The sequence below is a fragment of the Patiria miniata genome, unplaced genomic scaffold (genome assembly GCF_015706575.1).
Source record: "Patiria miniata isolate m_02_andy unplaced genomic scaffold, ASM1570657v1 HiC_scaffold_2, whole genome shotgun sequence".
Taxonomy (NCBI): Eukaryota; Metazoa; Echinodermata; class Asteroidea; order Valvatida; family Asterinidae; genus Patiria; species Patiria miniata.
Window position 1 is genome coordinate 8286716 of NW_024037058.1, and position 24178 is coordinate 8310893.

General features: G+C 39.6%; 1 protein-coding gene and 2 long non-coding RNA genes across 3 annotated transcripts; all 3 read left to right on the plus strand.

Annotated features, from left to right (window-relative positions):
- Positions 1 to 1910: 1910 nt before the first annotated feature.
- Positions 1911 to 7752, plus strand: LOC119726288 (zinc finger protein 14-like). Its single transcript, XM_038197934.1, has 3 exons — positions 1911 to 2124; positions 3635 to 4174; positions 5494 to 7752. The coding sequence occupies exons 2-3, from the start codon at positions 3667 to 3669 to the stop codon at positions 7587 to 7589; spliced, it is 2604 nt and encodes an 867-aa protein (XP_038053862.1). The 5' UTR covers positions 1911 to 2124; positions 3635 to 3666; the 3' UTR covers positions 7590 to 7752.
- A 3485-nt stretch (positions 7753 to 11237) lies between these two features.
- On the plus strand, positions 11238 to 17724 carry LOC119726289. Its single transcript, XR_005270818.1, has 3 exons — positions 11238 to 11313; positions 17020 to 17093; positions 17698 to 17724. It is a non-coding gene; the product is annotated as an uncharacterized LOC119726289 (long non-coding RNA).
- Positions 17725 to 21645: 3921 nt separating this feature from the next.
- Positions 21646 to 24168, plus strand: LOC119726290. The gene is made up of 3 exons (XR_005270819.1): positions 21646 to 21732; positions 22360 to 22410; positions 24139 to 24168. It is a non-coding gene; the product is annotated as an uncharacterized LOC119726290 (long non-coding RNA).
- The last annotated feature ends 10 nt before the right edge of the window (positions 24169 to 24178 follow it).

Here is a 24178-nt window from a genome sequence, read left to right on the forward strand (position 1 = left end):
TAGCCGGTTCAGTGATTCCTGTGTTGGGGTTCAGATCACTGAACCGGCTTTTTTTTATTGTGTAAATTTGCCAGGCGCGGAGTGTGAAAAGAGGGAATGACTGGGTATAGTTTGCAGGATTCAAATGACTGGGCCTTTACAAAAAAACTTCAGGGCCCAATTTCATAGCGCTGCTTAACAGCCGACTTTCTGCTTACCGAGCCTCCATCTATTTCATAGGAACCATGAAGCAGTAAGCACAGCAAAAGCATGCTTGACCCCTGAAGAAAACCTTGCTTAAATCAATGACGTAACAATAGAAATCTCCATGCGCGCAACCATTAGCATGAAATAGTGCTTAGGCAACAACATGATTTTCTGCTATAGTAAGCACAACTTTTCTGCTTACTGTTAAGCAGTTCTATGAAATTGGACCTAGAGCTGTAATGTTGAAAAGTGAGTAGCAAATTGGGGGATGTTCAGTTGTTTTCTTTAGCCTGTGTCAAAAACTGGAAGGCTTCATTTGATTTTTTAAAGGTTGGTTTGTTAACGTTGGTCAAATCAAATTGTAAGAAATCTGATTTTACAATCCCAGCACTAATTTCAAACATTTTAAAATTTGTGGGCAGGAAAATTATTTTCTGCAAAGTTGATGACGTCATTCAAGCATATGAATACTTTGTATTAAATTGTAAATACACCGTACTGTTTATTGCAAGTGGATTGATTGTGCTAATAAGTCTGTAAATTGAATCCTGTTTGTTCAGTAAACGTCCATAAAACTTAAACTTCTAGATTAGTCAGTATGTACAAACGTTATGTATACATGCAGTGTATAAACAAATCAGTGTGAAGTACAATGTACATAATGCAATATTTTTTTTTGGCCAATTCATTAAAATTCATGTGCAGCAATAAAAAGAATAGCTGTAAATCTGCGTTAGCATTTTTGTAAAGTTCTAGTTTTACTGCAAGTTATTTTGAAGGATTCCTACAAATGTATCCAATTAATTCATGCTCCTCGGGTGTGTTACAAGTCAGTTTTTGTCTCCATCAAATGTTTTTCAAATAAAATGCGGATTCAGTTAACAAAGCTTGATTTTTGTAACTATTATAAATTAATGTTTCAGCAAGGTCATTTGATCGCCCCCTTCATTTGGGGGGAAAAAGGAAAAATGTTACCATTAAAAAATTTGCTGTAATTCCCTTACAGCAAAAATGTAAAAATGTCATGGTACTTTTTTTCAGATGGCTGAGGGCGCTGTTGCTGTGACACTGTTATGTGAAACAATGTAGGCAATTTATTTAGGTCGATGTACACAATACAAAACTAAAGTGTACATGGTTTCTCCTAGATTCGATTATGTGCTATTGGGTGAAGAAACAATAGAAAATTGACATGCTCCATATCCTCGTTACAATGCCCCCCCCCCCCTTTGGCTAAGCTGCTGCCTTAGATCCAGACCCCCCCCCCCCCACCCCTGGACTTTGACTTTTGGTGACTTGTCCCACATAAATTGGGGCCCTTTTTTCCCAGAAAAAACACCCAATTTTGAAAGAATGTAGTATTCAGATGCCACTTCTTTGTTTGTGTAAAAAGTCTATGGAGAGTTGAGTGCCTGTTCAAAGTATTTTCTATCTATTAAATGAAAAGATTCCTATCTTTTCAACATTATGGCAATGATTGACCTTCAATGAGATAATACGTATGTTATGATTGGAAAACGAAAGTGGTGTCAGGATGCAACATCTCCGCCCCCCCCCCCCCATTTTGCTAAAAACTAGTACTGCTTCCACCCCCCCCCCCCCCCCCCCCCCGACGACAAGTGCCCGCGTCCGCCCTCTTTATGGAAGTGATTTGGACGGGTACCAGTCGAACCGCGCCTTTCATTCTGACTCCACGGCCTCGCTTACAAAATTGAGCAGGGAACCAGTCGAATTCTGTTTAGTTATGTATCCTGTCCTTTCCGATAGTCGTGAGCGAACCATTTTTTGTGAACAGAATTTGTGGCTAATTTGCTGATTTTTATAATTTTTACCGGCAGACGGTACGTTTGTATGTCTGCAGAACTTGCCAGGAATCGACTCAGCTAGTTTTGCCCACTATTAAGGGTGAATTTTGCTGCAATTGCCGGCGAAATTTCGGTGAGTTGTTGAATTGTTGCAAACGTTTGTTGCACCACACAACCAGTCTACTAAAAACTGCGCCGTATTTGTAAAAGTTTATGCTGCATCCCCCAAACTTGTGCATGTGAAAAATGCACTTAATAACAATCATTTGACTTTCTTTTAAAAACGAGATTACTTTGTACTGTGTGATTCTATGACAAGGTACATGACTATCAATACTATCATATTCATAGATTTTGTAATATTGTTTTGGCCAGTACGGTGAACAAGACAGGCCATGGTCATGATGGTGGCCTAGTATTACAAAATTAATACAAGATGCAAGCCTAATTTAGGGGCGGATCCAGGCATTTTTGCATGGTCGGTCATTCGCCAAAAAAATTAATGACTGTTTTTTTTTGGGCACAATTGCAGAATACCCCGCCACTCAATCTATCCACCTCGTAGCCGGCTACGAGGTCACGGTTGATTGCCCTCAATAAACCTTCTCAGCGCTAGTTGTAATTGTATGTACTACGCGTTATGCCCCACTGCACTCTCACTCCGTATCCGCGTAGCCGCCAACAGGGTGGTTGGTTTGGACTTGGAATTTTTTCAGTAACTCCCATTCATTTTGTGTTGCTTCGTTCTCAAATAATGGACCCCCACTCAGTATCCGCGTAGCTGGCACGGAAGTTGAATTGTTTCTTTTCCAGTGATTCCAACGCGTAACCAGATATTTTAGAGGTGTTTATTATTTCTGAGTGGCGGGGTATTCTGCAATTACTCCGTTTTTTTTATCAAGAAACCTGACCTTACCTCCAAAATTCAATTTTTTTGGGGGGGGGGGAGGGGGGAAGGGTACCATACTTTCTATTGAGGCGCTGTACAAATCTGACGATTACTAATAGAGGTAGTATTATATTAGTACTACTAGCACTACAAAAAAGTGTACAAATGCCACCTAACCTACCTATTTGTCTACAGGCGGACATTATAACAATTTGACCATCTAACCCCCCCCCCCCCCCCCCCCCCCCCCGGATCCGCACCTGTAATTTGCGTAAATAAGAATGTTTACGATGTTTAAGGATGAATTTAAATGTTTGACATGAAAGGTACTAAAAAGTGCAAATTTTGTTCCCCAATTAGTGTGTGCCTTGTTAAAAGAATTATTGAAAGCATGCGACCTTAGCAGGGCATGCCTTTAGCACACCGTCAAATTTAGTTACATGTAGTCTTTTTTTGCAATCGGTGACACATCCATATTGGTTGTAAGCCAGAATGTTTGATTCCCTGACCTGACAATTCCCTGAAATTGTTCCGTTCATCTCAAGTGTGGTCAAGGAACCAGACTTACAAGAACATCATCTTTTTCTTGGTTTTTCCAGCATCTATGAACACAAAACTTTAAGCAGGTCAGTGTAACAATATTACTTGCTATAAATACTTACCTCCAAGTCCATCGATTTCTGCAAAGCGATAGCAAAAGCAAAGGTTGAATCGATTTACGTCTAAAAACTACTTGTTTAATTTCTTCATGCAGGACTTTTACATCAGACAACTTTGGCAGCAGGAATGGAGCCGGATCAAAGCTCCACCAGTATGGTGATGCAGAGTCTCACACAAGCATCTGAGATGGACATCTTTGAGATGGAAGGTCAGTCTATGGCTGACGAAAGAGACAGGCTATTGGAAGGCACTACAAGCGAGGCAGGAGATACTATAGTGGTCACAGCGGGTGAAGACGAGGTTGCTGTGGTTATGATGGGTGAAAGCGCAGATGCGGACTACCGGCACTCAATAGATCAAGCTGGAGATGTTGTCCCCTTGATGAGTTATAGTGACAATACCATGATTGATTCAACAGAAGCTGGCGATACCACAGTGGTTCCACCAAGTGAATCTGTGGATACCATGGTTCTGACAAGTGAAGCTGGTGATACCATGTTAGTTACAACAAATGAAGCTGGGGACACCGTACTTGTTCCAACAAGTGGAACTGGAGATACCATGGTTTTTGCAACAAGTGCTGCAATTGACCAAACACTGCTTCAACCCCTGGATCTCACTCTACCCATTCCAGGTAATACCCAAGTCTCATTGATCCCTCTTGGGTTTGCAAATTAGAATTTAAGGCTTAAACAGAACTGGGAAAACATCAGTTGGTGTTCCAAACTTTGTGAGGCCACAGGCCATAGTGGAGCAAAATGTACAAAAAAAGTGGTGATTTTATTTCGATTTCCAGATGTATTGATATTTATCTGGTCTTTGATATGTCTGTCTAGCACACATAGTTCAAATAAAATACACAAACAAAAGAGCATAGCCCTAACCTCCCCAACTCCATCAAAATCCATCCCCCGAATTTTGGTGGATTTTTGGGGACTCGGTCCTGCAGCCCCGATTTGACTAAACATTGATGGTGTATGATGGACTTGGACCTGGAGGCCTAAAGCAAAGTAATCAGTGGAAGCAGTGTGATTGATGCATTTTGGTGTAGGGAGTTAGGGTTAATAGGTATCATTCAAAGGCAAAGCAGGGTCATTCCATGTCATTTCAACGGGCCATGGCAACAAACGTCACAAATTGATGGAAAGGTTCCCTTAGTGGTACTAAATACGAGGTCGAAAGCTTTCCTTTGAGGTGTGAAGGTAGCACAAGGTTCAATGAACTTTGGCCAAAAAATGGGAATCTGACTGGTCCAGAATAAATTGCTGACTTTAAGGACCCATATCTTGAGATTGAAATACATTTGGAAGCTGAATTTTGATACATTGGTACAATTACTAAAGTAGAGCAGGAATATAGGAACATAATAACCATCAGGCCCATCCCATTAATTTTTTTTGGGGGGCCTCAAAAATAATCCATCATGCGCCCGGTGCATTTTTTATTTTCAAGTTTTGAACACCCCTAATCTTGGAACTTTGCATGAACATTTATTAGTTCAAATTTAATGTAATCTCTGACTACTAATACTGACATTTATGTGAAAGGAAGAGGAAATGTCTTACCCTATTCAGGTGACCCCCAATATGGGCCGGGGGGTGGGGGGAATCATTTATTAGGTTTTTATGGGAAAGGGTGCATCTTCAGGATTTATATTTTATCGAAAATAATTCTTTGGTATCTGGCATTTTCATGAAAAACCAAAGCAGCACCCCCCCCCCCTAAAAAACAGTCGGTATTCATAATGTTAGGACTTGGAGCCAGTTTGTTTGTAAAGTTGATCTGTGTTTTTTGCCCAAAACAAAACTCTGTTTTCCCGAGAGATTGCAGATTTCCAAAAAAGGAAGCTTTTTTTGTCGGAAAAAATTGGGGACAGGGGAAAGGATAATAAAGGATCTAGGCGTCTGAAAAACCGACCCTCTTGTTAATTTTATTCTCCAATATAACTTGCAGGTAAGGAGGTGGAAGATGGAACTACAGTGGATGCTGTTGAAGGAGGAAGAGCTGATGAAGGTCCAGCGGATATCATCAGTGAGACGCAGACTGGACACGACAGTGACAAGGAGCTGACAGATGGCCAACAAGGGCTCCATATCACCAATGTGGATGGTCGAGAAATCATCTTCATCTGCACGCATGGACAAACCTTCCGATGTAAACCCCAAGCTGGCACTCAGATCAGTGCCGCTGAGAAGGAACAAGTGATGGCTATAACTCCTTGCACTTGTAACAAGTCCAAGAAACCATCCCAAGGGCATGTACAGGTAGCCGTTCAGGAAAATGATTGGCCACTCCGCACCAGGAACCAAAAGTTCACCTGCAATAAATGCGGTGGAAGGTTCACTCAGAAGGCATCGCTCGACCGTCACATGACGGCGCATGAAAGTGACGAGGAGGGAGAGAAAGATACAACTGAAGCAGAGATGGATGAGGCTGATGCTCAGTCTAAGACAAATGCAGACCAACCGTCGAGAAAAACTAGGATGCAGTTGCGGGGAAGTAATACAAAAGCCCTTATCAATGAGTGCAAAGTTTGTGGGAAGGTCTTCTCCAGATTGAAGGATTTTGAGAGGCACGAGAAACGACACCAACAGTACAGTAAACAGAAAAAAACTGTTGGGTCAAAGACAAAAGCAGATGAAGCCATGTCAAAGAAGGAGTACAAGTGCAGCATTTGCGGGATGGTTCTGGAGAATAAGTACAAATTGGAACGTCACCGAGAGGAACATCTGCCGTCTCATCCGTCTGGAAGCCTGTCCTGCAAAGTCTGCTCCAAACTGTTCGTCCGGCCATTCAACTTGAAAAGGCATGAGAAGACACATGAGGAGAAGCACCAAGCCTCAAAACTGCCGAAATCGTTTGCATGCAAGGACTGCCCCAAACTGTTCACCCGCAAGGTTCACCTGCAGCGACATGAGCAGCTCCACGTCAAAGAGACAGGCATGGTGTTCAGTTGCACCCTCTGCACCGAGACTTTTGAGGACAAATTCTCCTACAAGAATCACAGCAAGACACACACCATGAAGAAGTACTACCGCGAGATGACATGTGAGGTGTGCCAGAAGGTTGTTAAGGGACCCATCACACTGAAGCGACACATGCGCACGCACACTAAAGAAAAGCCCTTCCCCTGCCGCATCGGCTGTGGTTCGTACTTCTCAAGCACAAGTTACCGTAGGAGCCATGAGCAATATCACTGCAGTGCGGGACCCGACCTCCTCTGCCCCTTCTGCGGGAAGGTCTTTGAAAACAAGGCTAGGCTGATCACACATGAGACACGAGAACACCGTGATGGTTTGGATGAAGAAGGCAGTGCACGCAAGAGGCACACGTACCCGTGCAGGCACTGTGGAAGGGTGTTCCGCTTCAGTGCCGTCCGCTCACGGCATGAGCGCATCCACACTAATGAGAAACCCTACATGTGCCAGTTTTGCCCGAAAGCCTTTTGCCACGCCAACTCCCTTCTCTGTCATGAGCGGGTCCACACCAAAGAACGACCCTACAAGTGCACAGTCTGTGGCAAGGCCTTCTCGCAGACCACCCACCTGACCACACACATGCGTGTCCACACTAAGGAGAAGCCCTACGAGTGCAGATACTGCAAACAGGCTTTCGCTCACCTGGGTACCCGTAAAAGCCATGAGAGGACCCACAAAGAGGCCCTGGAGCTCAAAGATATCCCTCAAGAAGACCCAAAGAGCCAGCACATCCTGGTCTCCAGATTCCAAGGTGTCTCCTACCAGAGCGCAGAGGAAAACCCAGTGATTCAAGACAGTACGATGCAGGCCAACATCTCCACTGGGAATCCGGAGGGGACGTACCAAGACATCGCAGATCCTGGACTGCAAGAAACTGACCACCAGGAGCTCCAGGGAGATCCTGGAGACATCCCGGATTCGGAGATGCAAGATGTCACCCACAGGATTATTCTCAGTCACCCGGAGCATGAGGTGCAAGCAGCCGACGTCATCCTGCAGTTGCTGCAGAGTGGTAACAGGATGGCTAACTTTGATGGGTTGGTGCATATTGTGCAGTCACAGCAACAGTAGTATTAACATTGTAGTCTAGTCCAACACAAGACTATCACAAGTCATTCAGTCCAGTGTCAAGGCAAAAAGCTGTTCAAGTATGTCTTGGCTAAGGCACTCCTGTTTTCGTGGTTTATCCCTCATTTATAATTAGAAGTGCTGTTAGGCCAAAAAAAAAAAAAAAGTCGGTCTCTGGTCAACGCGCGCGTAGATTTTAATCAATTGTCAATCCTTTTTTGCCAAAATTTTACGCGGTAGCTCCAACAGAAGCCTCTATTGCCGCACCTCCTCAAATTGTTGTACCAAGGGGCACCAAGGAATGGGAAATTGCACCAAGGCAAATGATCGAGAGCACCAAGGCAAATTATGGAGGACACCAATGTACATGAGGACACCAAAAAAATGCAAAAATAGTACCCCACCTTGTCTGTACATGTACAATCCAAGCTTTAAAAAAAAAAGAAGGAAAAAAAAGCCGCGTCGCCGCATCAATTCATGAACTTTGGTCTGACCAGAGACCGAGTATTTTTTTTGTTAGGCCTTAATACAAATCAGCTGGACTTTGCCAAAACGTTTTGTTACATCACAATTTTGTATTCAGGGAAGCGTCAGTCCATTCATTGTGCACATCAATGCATGGATGGGACCCAGGCTATCATTCACTATAACAAAACTTTGTGTTAAAACAGAGTTTGTATTGTACTTTGTGAATACATGATGATTTAAAGTAGAGCCTCTTTTCAACATTTGAGCATTAAAGGGCCCATGGGATTGTTTTTTTCCCCCAGGAACAGCTTGCTTCTCCTTTTAAATGTATCAACATTATTTCGCGTTCCTTTTACTTGTAAATTGTATTGAAAAGTGCACTTTCTTCACTTTCTGTGATGTCATACTAGGAAGACACTGTTCAATTTAGGCTTTTCTGTTCAAATTCTGATGAACCCAACAATTTGCTCCTCGAAAAAAATTGTGCGAAAAGGTTGCTTATTGGCAACATGGAATCATCAACGAAAAGAAACGGCAAAATATCCAACATCGTGGCACTGTTGATAAATTTAGAAATTTGCATTAATAGCACACAAACCGAAAAGTCACCAAAATACCCTTGCAAATAGCAAAATAAAAAATTAAAAATAAGGTCGTGATTGAACACAAAGGATTTTATCAATAAAAAATTACGTTGCATGGGCCCTATAATATATGCAGTTGGTTTACTTAAAAAAAAAAATTAAAAAAAATAAAAATTAGAAACCTCAAAATTTAAATTTCTTGGTTTATTATGTTATCTATTTTTTTTTTTATTAATTAACAGTTTATAAATACAATGTAGTTGGAATTGTGTTTTTATTGTATTTCGAATAATCGAAACGGAAAAAAGTGTATCTTTATATTCAGTTGATTGAATATATGTATTTGTATTTGGCATATTTGGGACAGCCCTAATTTATCCTTGTATATAGACTTATATTTAAAAGATAAATAGTAAAAACACAAGTTTGTATAAATTACTGTATTTTTGGTTTGGCGCATTGTGCAAGTAACAGGCATACATTCCAACATTTAAAATGATTTCTTTTCTTTCTTTTTTGGATAGAGGATTGACCAGATTTTCAGGTTCAAAGTTGCAACCTCATATTTACACAAATAGCCCCCCCCCCCACAAAAAAAAAAACAGTTTCCTGTCGTAAAATAAAACTGTATTTAAAAAGGAAATGTTTGTACTGTGTAAAGTGTAATTAATTTTTTTAAAGTTTTAACTTTTAACCCTCCATCATGTTCATGAATTTCGGTCTTTTTTTTATTCAGTTGTTGGGCATCTACGAGGAAAATACCCACAAGACTTTTAAGTTATTAGTCTTTAGGACGAATGTAAAAGAAAACAAGTTGTAAGATATGGGGACCAATATCACATCGGAAAGTTCTTTTAGAATTTGAGAAATTTAAAAAAAAATCTCAATAGTTCAAAAGTTTCACCCTAAAACACCTGTTTGAGTTTCACCTGCACTAAAGCACCAATCAGAGAAGCGAGAATAACCCACTTGATTTGCATGATAAAGCATTTGAAATATGATATTTGAGTCGCTACGCCCTAAATTGTTATCAAGGTCAGAGCCAAATTCTGCTAAATGCACATAAAAAATTGTCAGATTTATCAAAAATCTGCCAAATTCCCCAGATTTACTCGAAATGCACTATAAACACTTAAAATCACATGCAGAGTGGTACTTTTGCCTAAATTAAGGTTCAAATTACATTATAAATAATCTATAGTCTCATAAAGATGTGAAATTATCACGTAAATTTCGGGCAAAACGTCGATCTGGCCACAACGAAGTCCGTTTTCCAGTGAACCTCAGCACCTAGACCAGCCAACCTGTCCCTTTATGCAAGGGTTTGTTTGAAAGGATTGAAGCTTTTTTAAACAAATGTACCATTTTTTGTTCATATTTGCTGTTTTTCTGTCAAATAACCATTTTTGCAGAATTCTGCCAGAAATATGCCAAAATAATCCATTCTGTTTTTTTGTCAAACTCGTTAACAAAAATTCTGTCAAAGTTAGCCGAAAATCGGCTAAAACGGTCACCCTGATTCGAAATATGGGGGCGGCCATCCACCACTGATCTCTATATAAAGACTGGATAGCGGATATGCATACAACATTCACACAGTAGACTTTGCATATTGACCAATTCGCCCCCGGTCTCACGAAGATGGCCGCGTATATACAAACGTTCTACGCGTAAATACGCGCGCGTTGTATCAACAGTTGACGCGCATTTTGGTCACGTACACATATTATGATGTTCTAAAAGGGACACATTTCCGTAGTGATTATTATTTCAAAACGCCGAAAAAGTGATATTTGCGGCATTTTAGTAACCACGACATTAGAAAAACTGTAGTTAACCTTGGTCAGTGGTGGTGGTCAAAATATAAGTCAAGTGAACCGCGACGTTACAAAATAAATCATGCTGTCTATAAAAACGGCAACTTGTCCTTTGTAGATCACCAGCCGGTCTCACCAATATGGCGTCAAATTCGTACATTGTGCGGCTCTGTATTAGCTATCCAGTCTTTATATAGAGATCAGTGCCATCCACCCATCACTGCATGTGGTCTAAATATCTTTTATTAAAAATTCCAGAAAGAAAAGAAAAAACATTAAAAAAAAATCAAAGCTATCAAATGTAAATTTAATATGAGGTTTGCCCTTTACCAACAAAGTACATATAAAATATGTGTGCTCAGTGCGGCCCGAGAACATCGGGGGAAAAAAACATGTCAAGCGTGTGCTTCTGTGGAACTCGAACCCACGACCTCTTGGTTTACCGTGCTGACGTTATAACCACTCGACCACCGAGCTTACCCATTTCATGCAAATTTCAAGGCTGTTGACTCGAAAATTAGACAATAACAAACTTATGAGATTTTTCAAAAGTTGACATTTTATTTCTCCCTAGGAAATATAAAAAAAGACAGAATATTTCTGGGTTATACTTGCATTTTACGAAAACCATTTATTTGCAAATCACCTTGTGGAATGCCATTAAAGCTGTTTCATAAATGAAATCATAGCGTTGTTTATGCAAATCACTTCGCGGAAATTTTCAGTGACGAGGCAGCTATCTAGGCGCTTTCCAAAATAACTGGTTCGCGGCGCAAGATGCTTTTGATAATAGAGGGACAAGGGACCATGTGCTTTTTTCACGCATTCGGAGAGAAAGAAGATCGAGTAGAGAAGCAAGTAAGTTTACCCGGCATTTTTGGCCAAAAAAAACATAATAATTTCCCCTTTCCCCTTTTGAAGTGACTGTATTATAATTGTAGGGGCTAATTACTTCTGAATTTGGTGCAGTTGAAAACTGTTTAATTTTTGTTTAACTTTAAAAAGGGGAAAAACTGAGGTCTGACGTATATTAATTTTCAGGCAAATTTAGACAGCCGAGTCTTAACTAAAGTCAAGAAAAGAACTTGGATTTTTTCCCTTAAAGTGAATCTTTTGGGCAGTTTTGAATAATATGCCTATTGTTTCGGCTAAAAATGCAAACCTCAAAACAACAAACATCACCATAAGAATAAAAAAAAAATCTACCCCAAAGTAGGCAAAGTATGTTCTATTTTTATAAAAATAGCTGAGCGGAAGGCTACGAGCTGTGATTAGGCACTTTCCACAATCACTGGTTCGCGTTGTCCAATGCTTTCGAAATCGCAGCCAGGGACGCGGGACCAGGGACAATGTGTCTGCCAAACGAATTCGCACAGATTCATTAAAGACAATACGCGTTTATGAATTGGCGGCAAAATATAATAAGGCTAGCATTGCGCGTGTCTAGTTTGAGCGAAGATAATCTGGAGGTGACAGTCAAAAATGTGAAAGTAACTTTCCACCTTGTTTTATTTTTTCCCTAAGCCGTGAATATTTATGTAGGGCCTAAACACATTTTGTGTCAACACTGTGACATGTCAAATTCAATTAGCAGGATGAAAGTATGCTTCGTGAAATAAAATGAATTCCGTGGGAGGAGAAAAAGTGGGGAGAAAAAATTCCCACTCCAAGGCTAACTTTCAAGAGCAATGTAATTTTACAGTATACATTGCAATTGAAATGGGCCGGGGGGGGGGGGGGAATGTTGCAGAAAAATGACATTTTTTTGTGGCTTAATTACCTTGTACCTCAGAGAGTATACTTTCATTTGAGAACTGTAAGGAATAAGTTGACAAAGTCTTTAAGCATGTTAAGAGAGATTTGTAGGTGAATGTGTGGCCAACTTAGGGGCCAATCAGTATTTTCAATGGTTTAAAATTTCGATTTTTTTCCAAATTATTTTGACCCATAAAAAAAACATGTACATGTACATGTACGTGCTCTTGCATGTGCATCATTATATCCCACTGGCGGGCCTGTGTGGGTTGCGTGTCCTTTCGGAAAAAAATCCATTGCTGCTGAGTGCTGGGCGGAAGCAAAAGCTGTCTCTTTGCAACTTTTCGACAACAAACAAAAGTCAAAAGATTTTCTTTTTTCTTTTTTTTGGTTTTTTTTCCATGAAAAGTGAATTTTTATTTTTATTTATTTAGCTTGGCCCACCCACCCACAATTTGGAAAAAAAGTCGAAATTTTAAAACATTGAAAATTCTGAATGGCCCCTTAGTGAGTTTTTACATGTCACTGCATCAAATTAGGTTTTGCCCTTCACTGCATGTTTTTACCGCGTCGGTTAAGGGCCTCCTCTTCGTCAACATGTGGTGACATGTAAAAATTCACTTAATTGGTCACACATTTGCCTACAAATCTTTCTTGAAAACTTTGTCAACATATTCCTTACAGTTCTCACAAAAGTTTAATCTCTGAGGTACAAGTAGCCCCATAAATGTGGCCAATTTACTGGCCTAACTCCGTAAATAAAGGCCACACTTGGAACATTTACAAAAACATGTAGAACTTTGTCAAATTTTGATTTTCACATTTAGGCTTATAAGTTTGTAGTTTATTTTTGCTTTAGAAGCATACTCACCCTCTTTATAGGCTAATCAGAAAGTGCCGCCTTTTTCAGATGTCTGTTTTTCGTGAAATTTCCAGATTCGTTTGCACACGTTTGCGTATCGAATTTTCAACACGAAATTTCACGAAAAAAAGAGACATCTGAAAAAGGGAGTACTTTCTGATTAGCCTATAAAGAGGGTGAGTATGCTTCTAAAGCAAAAATAAACTACAAACTAAGCCTAAATGTGAAAATCAAAATTTGACTAAGTTCAACATGTTTTTGTACAGCATGTTCCAAGTGTGGCCTTTATTTACGGAGGTAGGCCAGTAAATTGGCCACATTTATGGGGCCAAGGTACAAGATAAGCAACAACATGACAGCTTTGCTGTTGAAACCCCTGAGCCAGGGTGACCTTCACCTTTGACCTTTTGACCCCCAAACCAATTCTATCTTGCCTTTCTGGCCCAAGTTATCATCTGGAAACCATTTACCTTTAACTCACCACGGTGACCTTGACCTTTGACCCTGTGACCCCAAAACCAATCCTAACTTGCCTGTATCCAAGGGCAACTCCCTACCAAAGTTAGACACCAAAATCTAATTTCTAACTCAAGTTATCATCCGGAAACCATTTACCTTTAACTCACCACGGTGACCTTGAAATTTGACTTTTTGACCTCAAAACCAATCCCAACTTGCCTACTTCTAAGGAAAACCCCCTACCGAAGTTACAATCCCAAACAACATTTCTAACTCAATTGTAAGTTATCATCCTGAAACTAAGCTGCCCGGACGGACAGACGTTCCAGCCAGATGGACTTCCGGGGTACCTTCATTGTTGTCCCATTGTCCCTATTTCTAAAGATTCCACTTGCGGGGTACCCTATTTTCTAAAGATTTCACTTGCGGGGTACCTCGAACAACGGACGGGTACCCCACAAGTGGTCCTCGGTCAGAACGGACAGACAGACAGCCGGCCGACGGACAGACAGACGGACGCCCTAGGCAATGACAATACCCCTCGAGCCTCACGGCTGAGGGGTAAAAAAAAATTCTTTTTCTGTTTTGAAAGTAGCCATAGGATGCAACATTCTTTACTAAAAGTTAGTCCTGCCCTATATCTGAAATGACTACTTAAAATAGTAATCACAGGCCAGCTGACTGACATTAATTAGTCAAATATAAGTCACATAGTAATCAAAATTTCAATAAGTCTTCTGAACCCTAATGACCCAAATACTACTCAGTAGTAACCTGTAGTATTCATCTCTTTCCATACAAGTTTGCACGAAACATATTCTGTGGTATTTGGTACTTGACCCCCAAACTGCCCTTTGGGGGTTAGGGAATTAAATCAAAAATGTCTGAAATGACTAAACGTTAGTCATCTGACTTTTGCAGTTTGTCATTCAAAATGACGACTAATTACATTTAGTCACATGACTTAAGTTTTATTTCCTGCACAAACAACAAACAAAAGAAAAAGCAATAAAATCAAATGATCGTTCGATCAGGGTACCTTTCCAACAATAAAAGTGTAAGTTCAAAAAAAAAAATAGTCAAATACATCATAGAATTGCACCATCACAATAACCCTGCCTAACTGTGCTTGGACTCCAGTTTCTTCTGTCAGTTTGACATGTCCCATCACTGAACACTTGCTGTGTTTTAGTGCCAAATCACTACGTGTTCAGATATTAAACGTATCACTACACAAAAGGAAACGCAAAATTCACTCATCCGTTATACACTTTTTATTATTTTTCAACTTTTCAAAACATTATTTAGATACATGTAGTTTAACAAATTTTAATATCCAACATTTTCAAATTTTACATGAAATTCATTTACATGTAGCATTTTAGCAAATTAAGATAGTTCAGTGTTAAAATTAAAATGTATTCATGCAGGGAAATATACATCATTTGCTTTTGCTGTAAAATTCAGAAATGGATGAATTTGAGGGGTTGGTACTGTTACACTGACTTTTTTTAACGTTTTAGGTTCGTAGATACTATAAAACCAAGAAAAACAATCAATTTCCCGTAGTCTGGTTCCCTGACTCAATTTAAGATGAAACAGAGCAATTTATAGACATTGGGGAATTGTAAGGTCAGGAAACCAGTCTAGCTGGCTTGTACTCGTTCATAGGTGTGTAATCGAGTGCAAACAAATGCGGACTAAGGCCTCCAAAAAGGCTCTGGTTTCTGGTATGCGAGCGCGTCGCCGTTGCCATGCGTGTCGGCAACATTTTTTTTACAAGTGTTGTACAATGCCTCAAGACTGCCAACTCACTGGTTTGACTGGATAATCCTGCTGCTGCACAATTTTAACATGTTTTTAGATGGGGTTACGATCGAGTATAAGCTTCATGAGGCCTCTCTGGGCTCCAATTTATTTTGCACAGAATAGTCGGGCACCATTTGTTGTACAAAAAAGTGGGGGGGGGGCGGAAAGCTGCATCGCCACACCACTTTTGGGGCAAGCTCCATACCAGAAACTGAATATTCTTTTTTTTTTTGGCCTAACTCAATATGGTCCATTGGGGCCAGTATTTGGGGGAAAAAAGCCAGTTTTGTCCAACGCTGGTCAGCGGACCATCATTTGAAATTGAAAAAATACCACTTTTCTTGAAAATGACAGTATAGGCCCTACCAGGTGCCATGATTTTACAGGATGCTTTAGACTCTCATTCACTAACAGTAAATTTCATATTAATTCTGTAAGAAGTGACGTCATTTGAGAGAGACCTACATGTGGCATTTTTAAGCAAACTTTTTTTAACCGCATATACAACTCCTGGAACGAAATTCCATCTAACCTAAGAAATTCATTAATAAAATAATAATGCAGGCTCAATGTAGGAATGAAACACATAAACTTGCCAGTATATGCCTTTAAATCCAGTCTCTGTATATGTATGAGCAAAAACAGTTGTAGAAAACCAAATAGCTGAATGTTAAAGAGACTCTAATAACCTGTTCTAAAATTGGGAAGAAATTAAAGCATATATAACTGTTCAAATGAGGACACTCTGTTCCTTTTCAAGCTGGTACTGAATTGAATAATAGGCCCAGGCATAGTACGCTTCAGGCAAATATAAATGATTCTATACAAACATTTCTAATTGAACATTATTTTCATAATTATTTCAGCATTCTTTGAATCATTCTGCTTTTGTGGTTACTCGAAAAAAATTCTAAAATTTGGGGAAAAGGCAGGACTGTTCGAATGGTGACACTCTGTCCCTTAACAGCAAAAGCAGTATAACCTAAAAGCTGATACTGAATTAAGGTCCTAGTCATATGCTTTAGACAGAAAACAAAAAGGATTTAAAAAAATTATAGTTGAAAAATTCACACTTATTTTAATATTGTTTGAATCAGTCTGGTTATTGATATGCGGTTATGTTGAGCTCACTAAACATGCTCAAGAGACACCCACCTTTTCTGAAATTTGATAATACCGCTGGACCGTTCGAATGGGAGCTATAAATAGACTTGTATGACCTGCCTGACTACCACAAATCTTTTTTTCCCAAAACAATACAATTATTTTAAAGACGATCCTCTGCTAAGCAAGAGATGTCTCTATTAACTAATGTACAAACAAAGCACATGTGGCTGGCTTAATACATTTATTTGGGAAATCGATGTATTGGAACATGTACCCCAGCTTAATGTTCAGTACCAGATTATCTTCTCCAGACAGTGGAATTTCATTAGATTAGTTCACAAAGTTCATTAAATTAGAGAAAAGCAGTAAACAAAATTGGAAACATTTACACTGTGAGGTATCAGCAGTACATGTACCTCACACTTATGGTGATTCGTGACTCTGACGCGAACTGCATGACTCAGGATTTTCTTGCTGTTACTGGCAGTGTTCAGTCATGTAAATGATAATTCTGGTACAAATTTTAATGATCATCTCAGTTTCACTTACCAATTGTTTTATGTTTTTCTAAGATATGTATGTCAAAAAGCAAAGCTATGAAGTACGGAGGAAGAAGAAAAAGGAGGATTGTAGGAGGAGGAGGGAAGTAAGTAGCATTACATCCTGGTAATTCATAACGATACAAATTGCAGTAATAAGAAAACAAATCTGAAAAAATTCATTATTAGCAGAACCCAACCCACATATCCCAATGGCATGTTTTGTTAAAATCTGTCAGGATGGGTACAGTACCCCTACATTGACAGTCTTTTACATTGGGTTGGCACACCTCCAGCCCTTTTCACAGAGCCTCTCAACCCGGGTTGCACTCAACCTTGGGTGAACCCAGTGCCACCCCAGGTTGAGTTTTTGATTTTTCAACCCCAGGTTCAACCCCGCATCGTTTCATTCTTGTTTCGTGCAAATCAAGATTATCATGCTCAGTTTCTACTCTTTAGAACCCTGGCAAGAATTTCAACCCTGGTCTAGAGCGAAATGAATCTCAGTGTGAAACGATGCATGTTTTCAAACCTGCGTCAACCCGAGATTTGTTTAGTGTGAATAGGGCAAAACAAGTCAGAAATAAATGTGTGCAGTTTCTCATATGGTGTTGGAATTTGCCAGAATGGGTATGGTTCCTAGTAAATCATAGGGAGTTGGGGTTAAAGTATCATATGGAATAAAACATATTTTCGGCCATTTTCTTACAGGTAAAGAGAAAAGAAAAGGAAGCAGAGGTAAGCAGGTTAGAATCTGGTCTTCAGGTTATATCTTTCCTTGAAGAAACTCTTCCAAACCACAGATTAGCAAAAGAAACAAGTTTGCCGAGTGATTTTGGAATTTCCATTGAAGCACTGTGTGACAAACATTTGGGCTAGTCTGATATTTAACCACATCTGACGTTTTACTTGCACTGATATTTCAGTTGTTCTGAAATATATTTCCCTTGTGACATCACTTTTGACTAACACTTGATGTGACATTTGACTTGTGATTTGAGATCATTATAAAAACCACTTCTCACCTATAATAAATCACACCACCATCGGATTTGTATATCAATTTGTAGTGTAGGGGCTAGACGTTATTATGGTTTGATATGCAATAACCCGCCACCACAATAAGCTGCCGCCACAAAAGGGCACTATCAAGACCAACCAATATCACCCACAAACCCGTCAGAACAACATCTAGGCCAATTCCTATTGGATGTGTAATGTGCGCACCTGTTCAGCCTGATATAAGCAGCACACAATTCAAAACATTTTGTAGTAGTTCTGAAGCAAACTCTTAAATTTCTTCCAGTATTATAAAGATGCAGCAAGATTTTTGTGCAATAGTTTCCCTCATTTTTCGGTGGGGGGGGGGTAGATTTTTGGAAATGTCCTAGATGTTGCTACTGACAAGTCCTTGGTCGATATTGGTTGGACGTGAAAGGCCCTCTTGCAGCGGCGGGTTTAACCCTAAAGGGAGCAACTCTTCATGAACATACCCAAGAAATTTCATGACCAAAGGTCAAAGGGTTTTGGAATTATGGCTAATTAGTTCTTCATATGTATGAATGGCAATTCCGGACTGTGTACACGACGTATTATGGGAAACGCGGGAAAAATTTTCACTGCGCAACAACCCCTGGTCTGATTTTTATGTTTTTGGTGTCAAAAGATGCGCAAAGCTCGAGGCTAAAAAGTCAAAAAAGTTCGGGTCGTGAAAAAACATTTTTTAAAGGCTATCACGGAAAAAGTCGAGTTGGGGGCGGATTCCGCCCCCCCCCCCCCCCGCCCCTTTTAGGGTTAAGAAGGCCAAACAAAAAAAAGGAAAAAAACAGTTATGCTTCCAGTTTCCCTACCTACCCTATTCTGACAGCACCTACTTTAATTTTTTTATGGAAAAAAGGGGAAAGATTCACCCAAAACCATACATTTCTGCCTTTTACCCTTGATTTTATGCAGACGTCTCCTTATCATCGTACACAAAAAAAGTTTTGCCAAATAAAACTTTCCCTTTCTTAAGGCCAACAAAAATAAGTCTCCGGTTTCTGGTATGGAGCTTGCCCAAAAAGTGGTGCGGCGACGCGGATTTTTTTTTTTACCTGATTTTTTTTGCTTCAAAATGTAGGCTGATGACTACAAATGGTGCCCGACTAGACTTAGTGCAAATATATGGGAGTCCAGAGAGGCCACATAAAGCTTATTCTTGATCATAACCCCATCTAAAAACACATTAAAATTGTGCAGCAGCAGGATTCCAGTCAAACCAGTGAGTTTGGCGGTCTTGAGACATCATCTTTCATTGAAAAAAAACTTTTTCATTTTGCCGACGCGCATGGCTACGGCGACGCGCGCGCATACCAGAAACCAGATACTTTTTTTTTGGCCTAACCTACCCTATTTTCTAATGCCATGTAATCAGAAGCAGAAACTATTTTGGGGGGCTTATCGCGTATCAAAGTAATCAAACCATATAACAAAGTGTAGCCCCTAGACTAATCAATTTGAAAAGGAAGAGTTACAACGTATACAACACAAACTTGAGACAGGACAATTTGGGAAGGTTAGTGGGCAATCCCTATTCCAAACAAGAAACGTGATAAGTACCAAAATAATATGGCATCCCATTCTACATGAAATCACTTTTTTCCAGAAAGAAAAAAGAGAAAGAGAGAAGAGACAAGCGGTAAGATTATTGCAATGCCGATTATATAGTGGATATTAAAATGGTTTTGGGAAGAAATGTAGAATGCTGGTTCTTATGCTGGCACATTTGACTATTTCCTGACATAAAGGGGGGAAGTTTGTCTATCAGTCAACACTGTGAATGAGTTCTGATTTGACTTTTGACTGACTTGCTATTGACTTCTGAATTGACATTTGACTGACCTGTGACTGTCTTGTGATTGACCACGTGTGATTAACCAAATCTGACGTATTACTTTCACTGATTTTTATGCCCCGCGGCGAAGCCGAAGGGGCATACTGTTTCCGCCTTGTCCTTCCGTGGGTGGGTGGGTGGGTGGGTGGGTGGGTGGGTGGGTGTGAGTTTGTCTTACATACGCAGTGTGGACTTCCGAACAAAAGACGTCCACATAATGTAGGTAGCACCGACGTTGTGTGGACTTACCCCACGTCCACACAGTGTTTCCCCATTTCTGGAAAACAGGTTTAGAGGCATTTTTGGGTTAGGTTTATCTGTAGCAGAATGAAGAGAAACACTAAAGGGAATCATAGAAAAAAAATTGGGTTGAAAGAGTTTTCACAGTTTGAGAAAAATGAGTTTTTTCACTGGTTTTTCTTAACTACACGAAAGCAATGGAAAGTCCACACTAGTCATGTGAAACAAGTATGGGTGGGTGTGTGTGTGTGAGGGTGGGTGGGTGGGTGTGTGTGTCCGGACAAATCTTGTCAGCGCGATAACTTGAGAAATACTTAACATATGAACTTCAAATTTGGTTTGTGGATTGTCCTTGGTAATCCTAAGAAGCCTTTTGCATTTGGGGCCGAAAGGTCAAGGGTCAAGGTCACAGTGGCTGAAACAATAGAAATTTTGTCAGCGCGATAACTTGAGAAATACTTAACATATGAACTTCAAATTTGGTTTGTGGATTGTTCTTGGTAATCCTTAGAAGCCTTTTGCATTTGGGGCCGAAAGGTCAAGGGTCAAGGTCACAGTGGCTGAAACAATAGAAATTTTGTCAGCGCGATAACTTGAGAAATACTTTACATATGAACTTCAAATTTGGTTTGTGGATTGTCCTTGGCAATTCTAAGAAGCCTTTTACATTACGGGCCAAAAGGTCAAGGGTCAAGGTCACAGTGACTAAAACAAAAGAAATTTTGTCAGCGCGATAACTTGAGAAATACTTTACATATGAACTTCAAATTTGGTTTGTGGATTGTTCTTGGTAATCCTAAGAAGCCTATTGCATTTGGGGCCGAAAGGTCAAGGGTCAATGTCACAGTGGCTGAAACAATAGAAATTTTGTCAGCGCGATAACTTGAGATATACTTTACATATGAACTTCAAATTTGGTTTGTGGATTGTCCTTGGCAATCCTAAGAAGCCTTTTGCATTTGGGGCCAAAAGGTCAAGGGTCAAGGTCACAGTGGCAAAAACAAAAGAAATTTTGTCAGCGCGATAACTTGAGATATACTTTACATATGAACTTCAAATTTGGTTTGTGGATTGTCCTTGGCAATCCTAAGGAGCCTATCGCACTGGGGGTCGAAAGGTCAAGGGTCAAGGTCACAGTGGCTAAAACAATAGAAATCTTGTATTTATTCTGAGATCATAGGGATTAGGGATTAATTCATATAAAACCTACAGAAGACACTAATGCTGTCAATGAACGTTCCATTTGACCAAGGTACATGTAATTTGATGTTAGAGTGGTGTTATGTCATGGAAACAGTCACGGTTGCGGGGCATTTGTGTTTGTAAACACACCTGACTTGTTTAAAAATGTGTTTCACTTGTGATATCACTTCTGACTGACTTATGATTTGACATCTGACTTGTGATTTGATTTTTAAGGCTCACTTTTGATCTTAGCTGTATTTCTACTTTTGATTGACTTTTGATTTGGATTTTGACAGACTTTTGATTGACTTGAGATTTGACTTGTGACTTCACTTAGTTTGGACTGTTACTTAACATTTGGCATTTGTATTTACATGAAATCACTTTTTCCCCAGAAGGAGGAAGAAGAGAGGAGGAGGAGAAGGGAAGAAAGAGGGGAAGAAAGAGGGGTAAGATTACTGCAATACCAATGTATTGATTTCATTGATTTTTTATCTGAGAAATATTTCCCTTGTGATAGCACCTTTGACTGACATTTGATATGACATTTGACTTGTGATTTGAGATATTTTAAAAACTACCTATCGCCTACAATAAATCACACCACCATCTGGTTTGTAGATATCAATTTGTAGTCTGGGGGCTAGACGTAATATGTTATGGTTTGATATGCGATAACCCTCGGCGTAATAACCAGCTGGTGCAAGTGGGCTCAATCACAACTAAACAACATCATCAATGAACCCCGTCGCAACAACGTCTAGGCCAATTTTATTATGATTTGACATTTGACTGACCTGTGATTGACCACGTGATTAACCACATCTGACGTACTACTTTCACTGATTGTTTTTACTGAAATGTGTTTCGCTGGTTATATCACTTCTGACTGACTTCTGATTTGACTTTTGACTGACTGGTGATTGACCACATCTGACATATTACTTTCACTGATCTGATGTATTACTTTCCAGAGTTGTAACCAAGTTATTTTTTTCCAAGGGAAGTCAAGTCCCAAGTCAAATTTTAGCAAGTCAAGTCAAGTCTCAAGTCATTTTGTTTTGTTTTTATATTAGAAAACAATACTATGCGTAAGGAGAAAAAGCAGGAGAAGACCTTCGAGAGATGTAAGGAGATTTTTAAAAATTATACTATTAACACCTCTCTCAAACACCTTATTTGTATCTTAAGAGTCTAAAAATGCATTTTGATATAATATTTTCTAACTTGTTCCATCATGTTGAATGTTTGAAGGACGTCTGACAAACTGTCCTTCTGAACATTTTGGTTTAATGGATGATGTGAATTTTTTTTGCTTTATGGCGGATTGGGGGTAGCAGCCGTTTTGCAGTAGTTTAAACCCCAGTTACATTTAGCACGCTGATGGTAAACCACTCAATGTGTACGTGTAGCCTATGGTCTCTATGGAATGACAGCTCTATAACAACGGGTGGTACTCAGACTGCACACGACACAAACTTTACCTCGCATGCACGAGGTCGAGTATGATACGTTGTCCATAACACACGCATAGTACATGACGTGTGGCAGGCTCAGTATGCCCAGCTAATTTGCTATGTATATCTGCATTCTTTTCAACGGATTATGCTGATGGGCATGATCGCCCAGAGGTTGTGTTTTTTTGTAACTTTTAAAAACGTGTTAATTTCAGCAAGTCAAATTCATTCGCATCGAGTCAAGTCACAAGTCATAGTTGTCAAAGTAAGTCAAGTCTCGAAGTAAAAAAAATAGGGACTCGAGTCCGACTCCAGTCTGAGTCAGCGACTCGAGTCAACAACACCCCTATCACTGACTTTTTTTTAAAACTGAAATGTGTTTCACTTGTGAAATCCCTTTGACTGATATTTGATGTGACATTTGGCTTGTGATTTGACTTGTGCTGAATAAAAAAAACCGAACTACTAACGCAAATTTCCAACGGTGCATCCGTTGGAAATTAGGCCTTCTTTCCTTGATTTCTTCAAAATGACAGCTTGTCAGAAACAATCATTTCACAGGGAGTTCAGTTCCCTTACTATCTTTCAACCAAGTATGTTTTTCAACAATAATTACGTCAGTATATAGCTGAAAATGATGGACTGTAGCTTTAAGCTATGTAATGACTTGTGATGTTCACTTGTGATTTGACTGAAGGCTCACTTGTTGAACGCACATTTTCTATGTGTGGACAGACACACAGAGATTCCTCAAATTATGGCAAGAAAACGTGAGGAAGAAAAATGTGCAGTTCTTTATTTACCCTTTGTTGATAATGGAATAGCCCCCACAAGTGAGGTTCAGCTACATTTAGCTCTATTAACACACAAAGAGTTTAAATCTTTTATGAGACCAATTGGGCTAATTTGTATCTTTTTTTTTACATCTTTTTCATACGCTTCCCATTTTTAGATATAGTAAAATTAGTAGCGAGAGACAGACACACATGCGCACAGAGATTCCTGGAATTATAAATACATGTAGATATGTAAATCACATAAAAACATTTTATTTTTTTCAATTTTTTCTCCAAAAAATGGCAAGCGCCCCCTTGACCCCCCCCCCCCCCCCCCCCCCCCGCGACGCCCATGCACATAATGGAGGGCGGTATAGTCAATATCAGTCAACCTGACTGGAAATTGACTTTTGAATTGACTTTCAACTGATATTTGACTGACTTGTGATTGACCTGTGATTTGCTTTGTGATTTGACTTTTGACTGATGTCTGTTTGACTTGTGATTTGAAGTTGACTAACTTTTCATTGACTTTTGTGATTTTACTTTTAATAAATTTAAAATTTATTATGATTTGAAATTTGTATTAGACAAAAAAAAAAAACACAATTTTTTTCCACAGGAGCAAGAGGAACAGAGGAAGAGGAGGAAGGTAAGATTAA

Coding starts and splice junctions, on each gene's coding strand:
- LOC119726288 (XM_038197934.1), top strand. CDS start 3,667: ATGGAGCCGGATCAAAGCTCCACCAGTATGGTGATGCAGAGTCTCACA. Junction 4,175..5,493: donor TCTCACTCTACCCATTCCAG/GTAATACCCAAG, acceptor TATAACTTGCAG/GTAAGGAGGTGGAAGATGGA.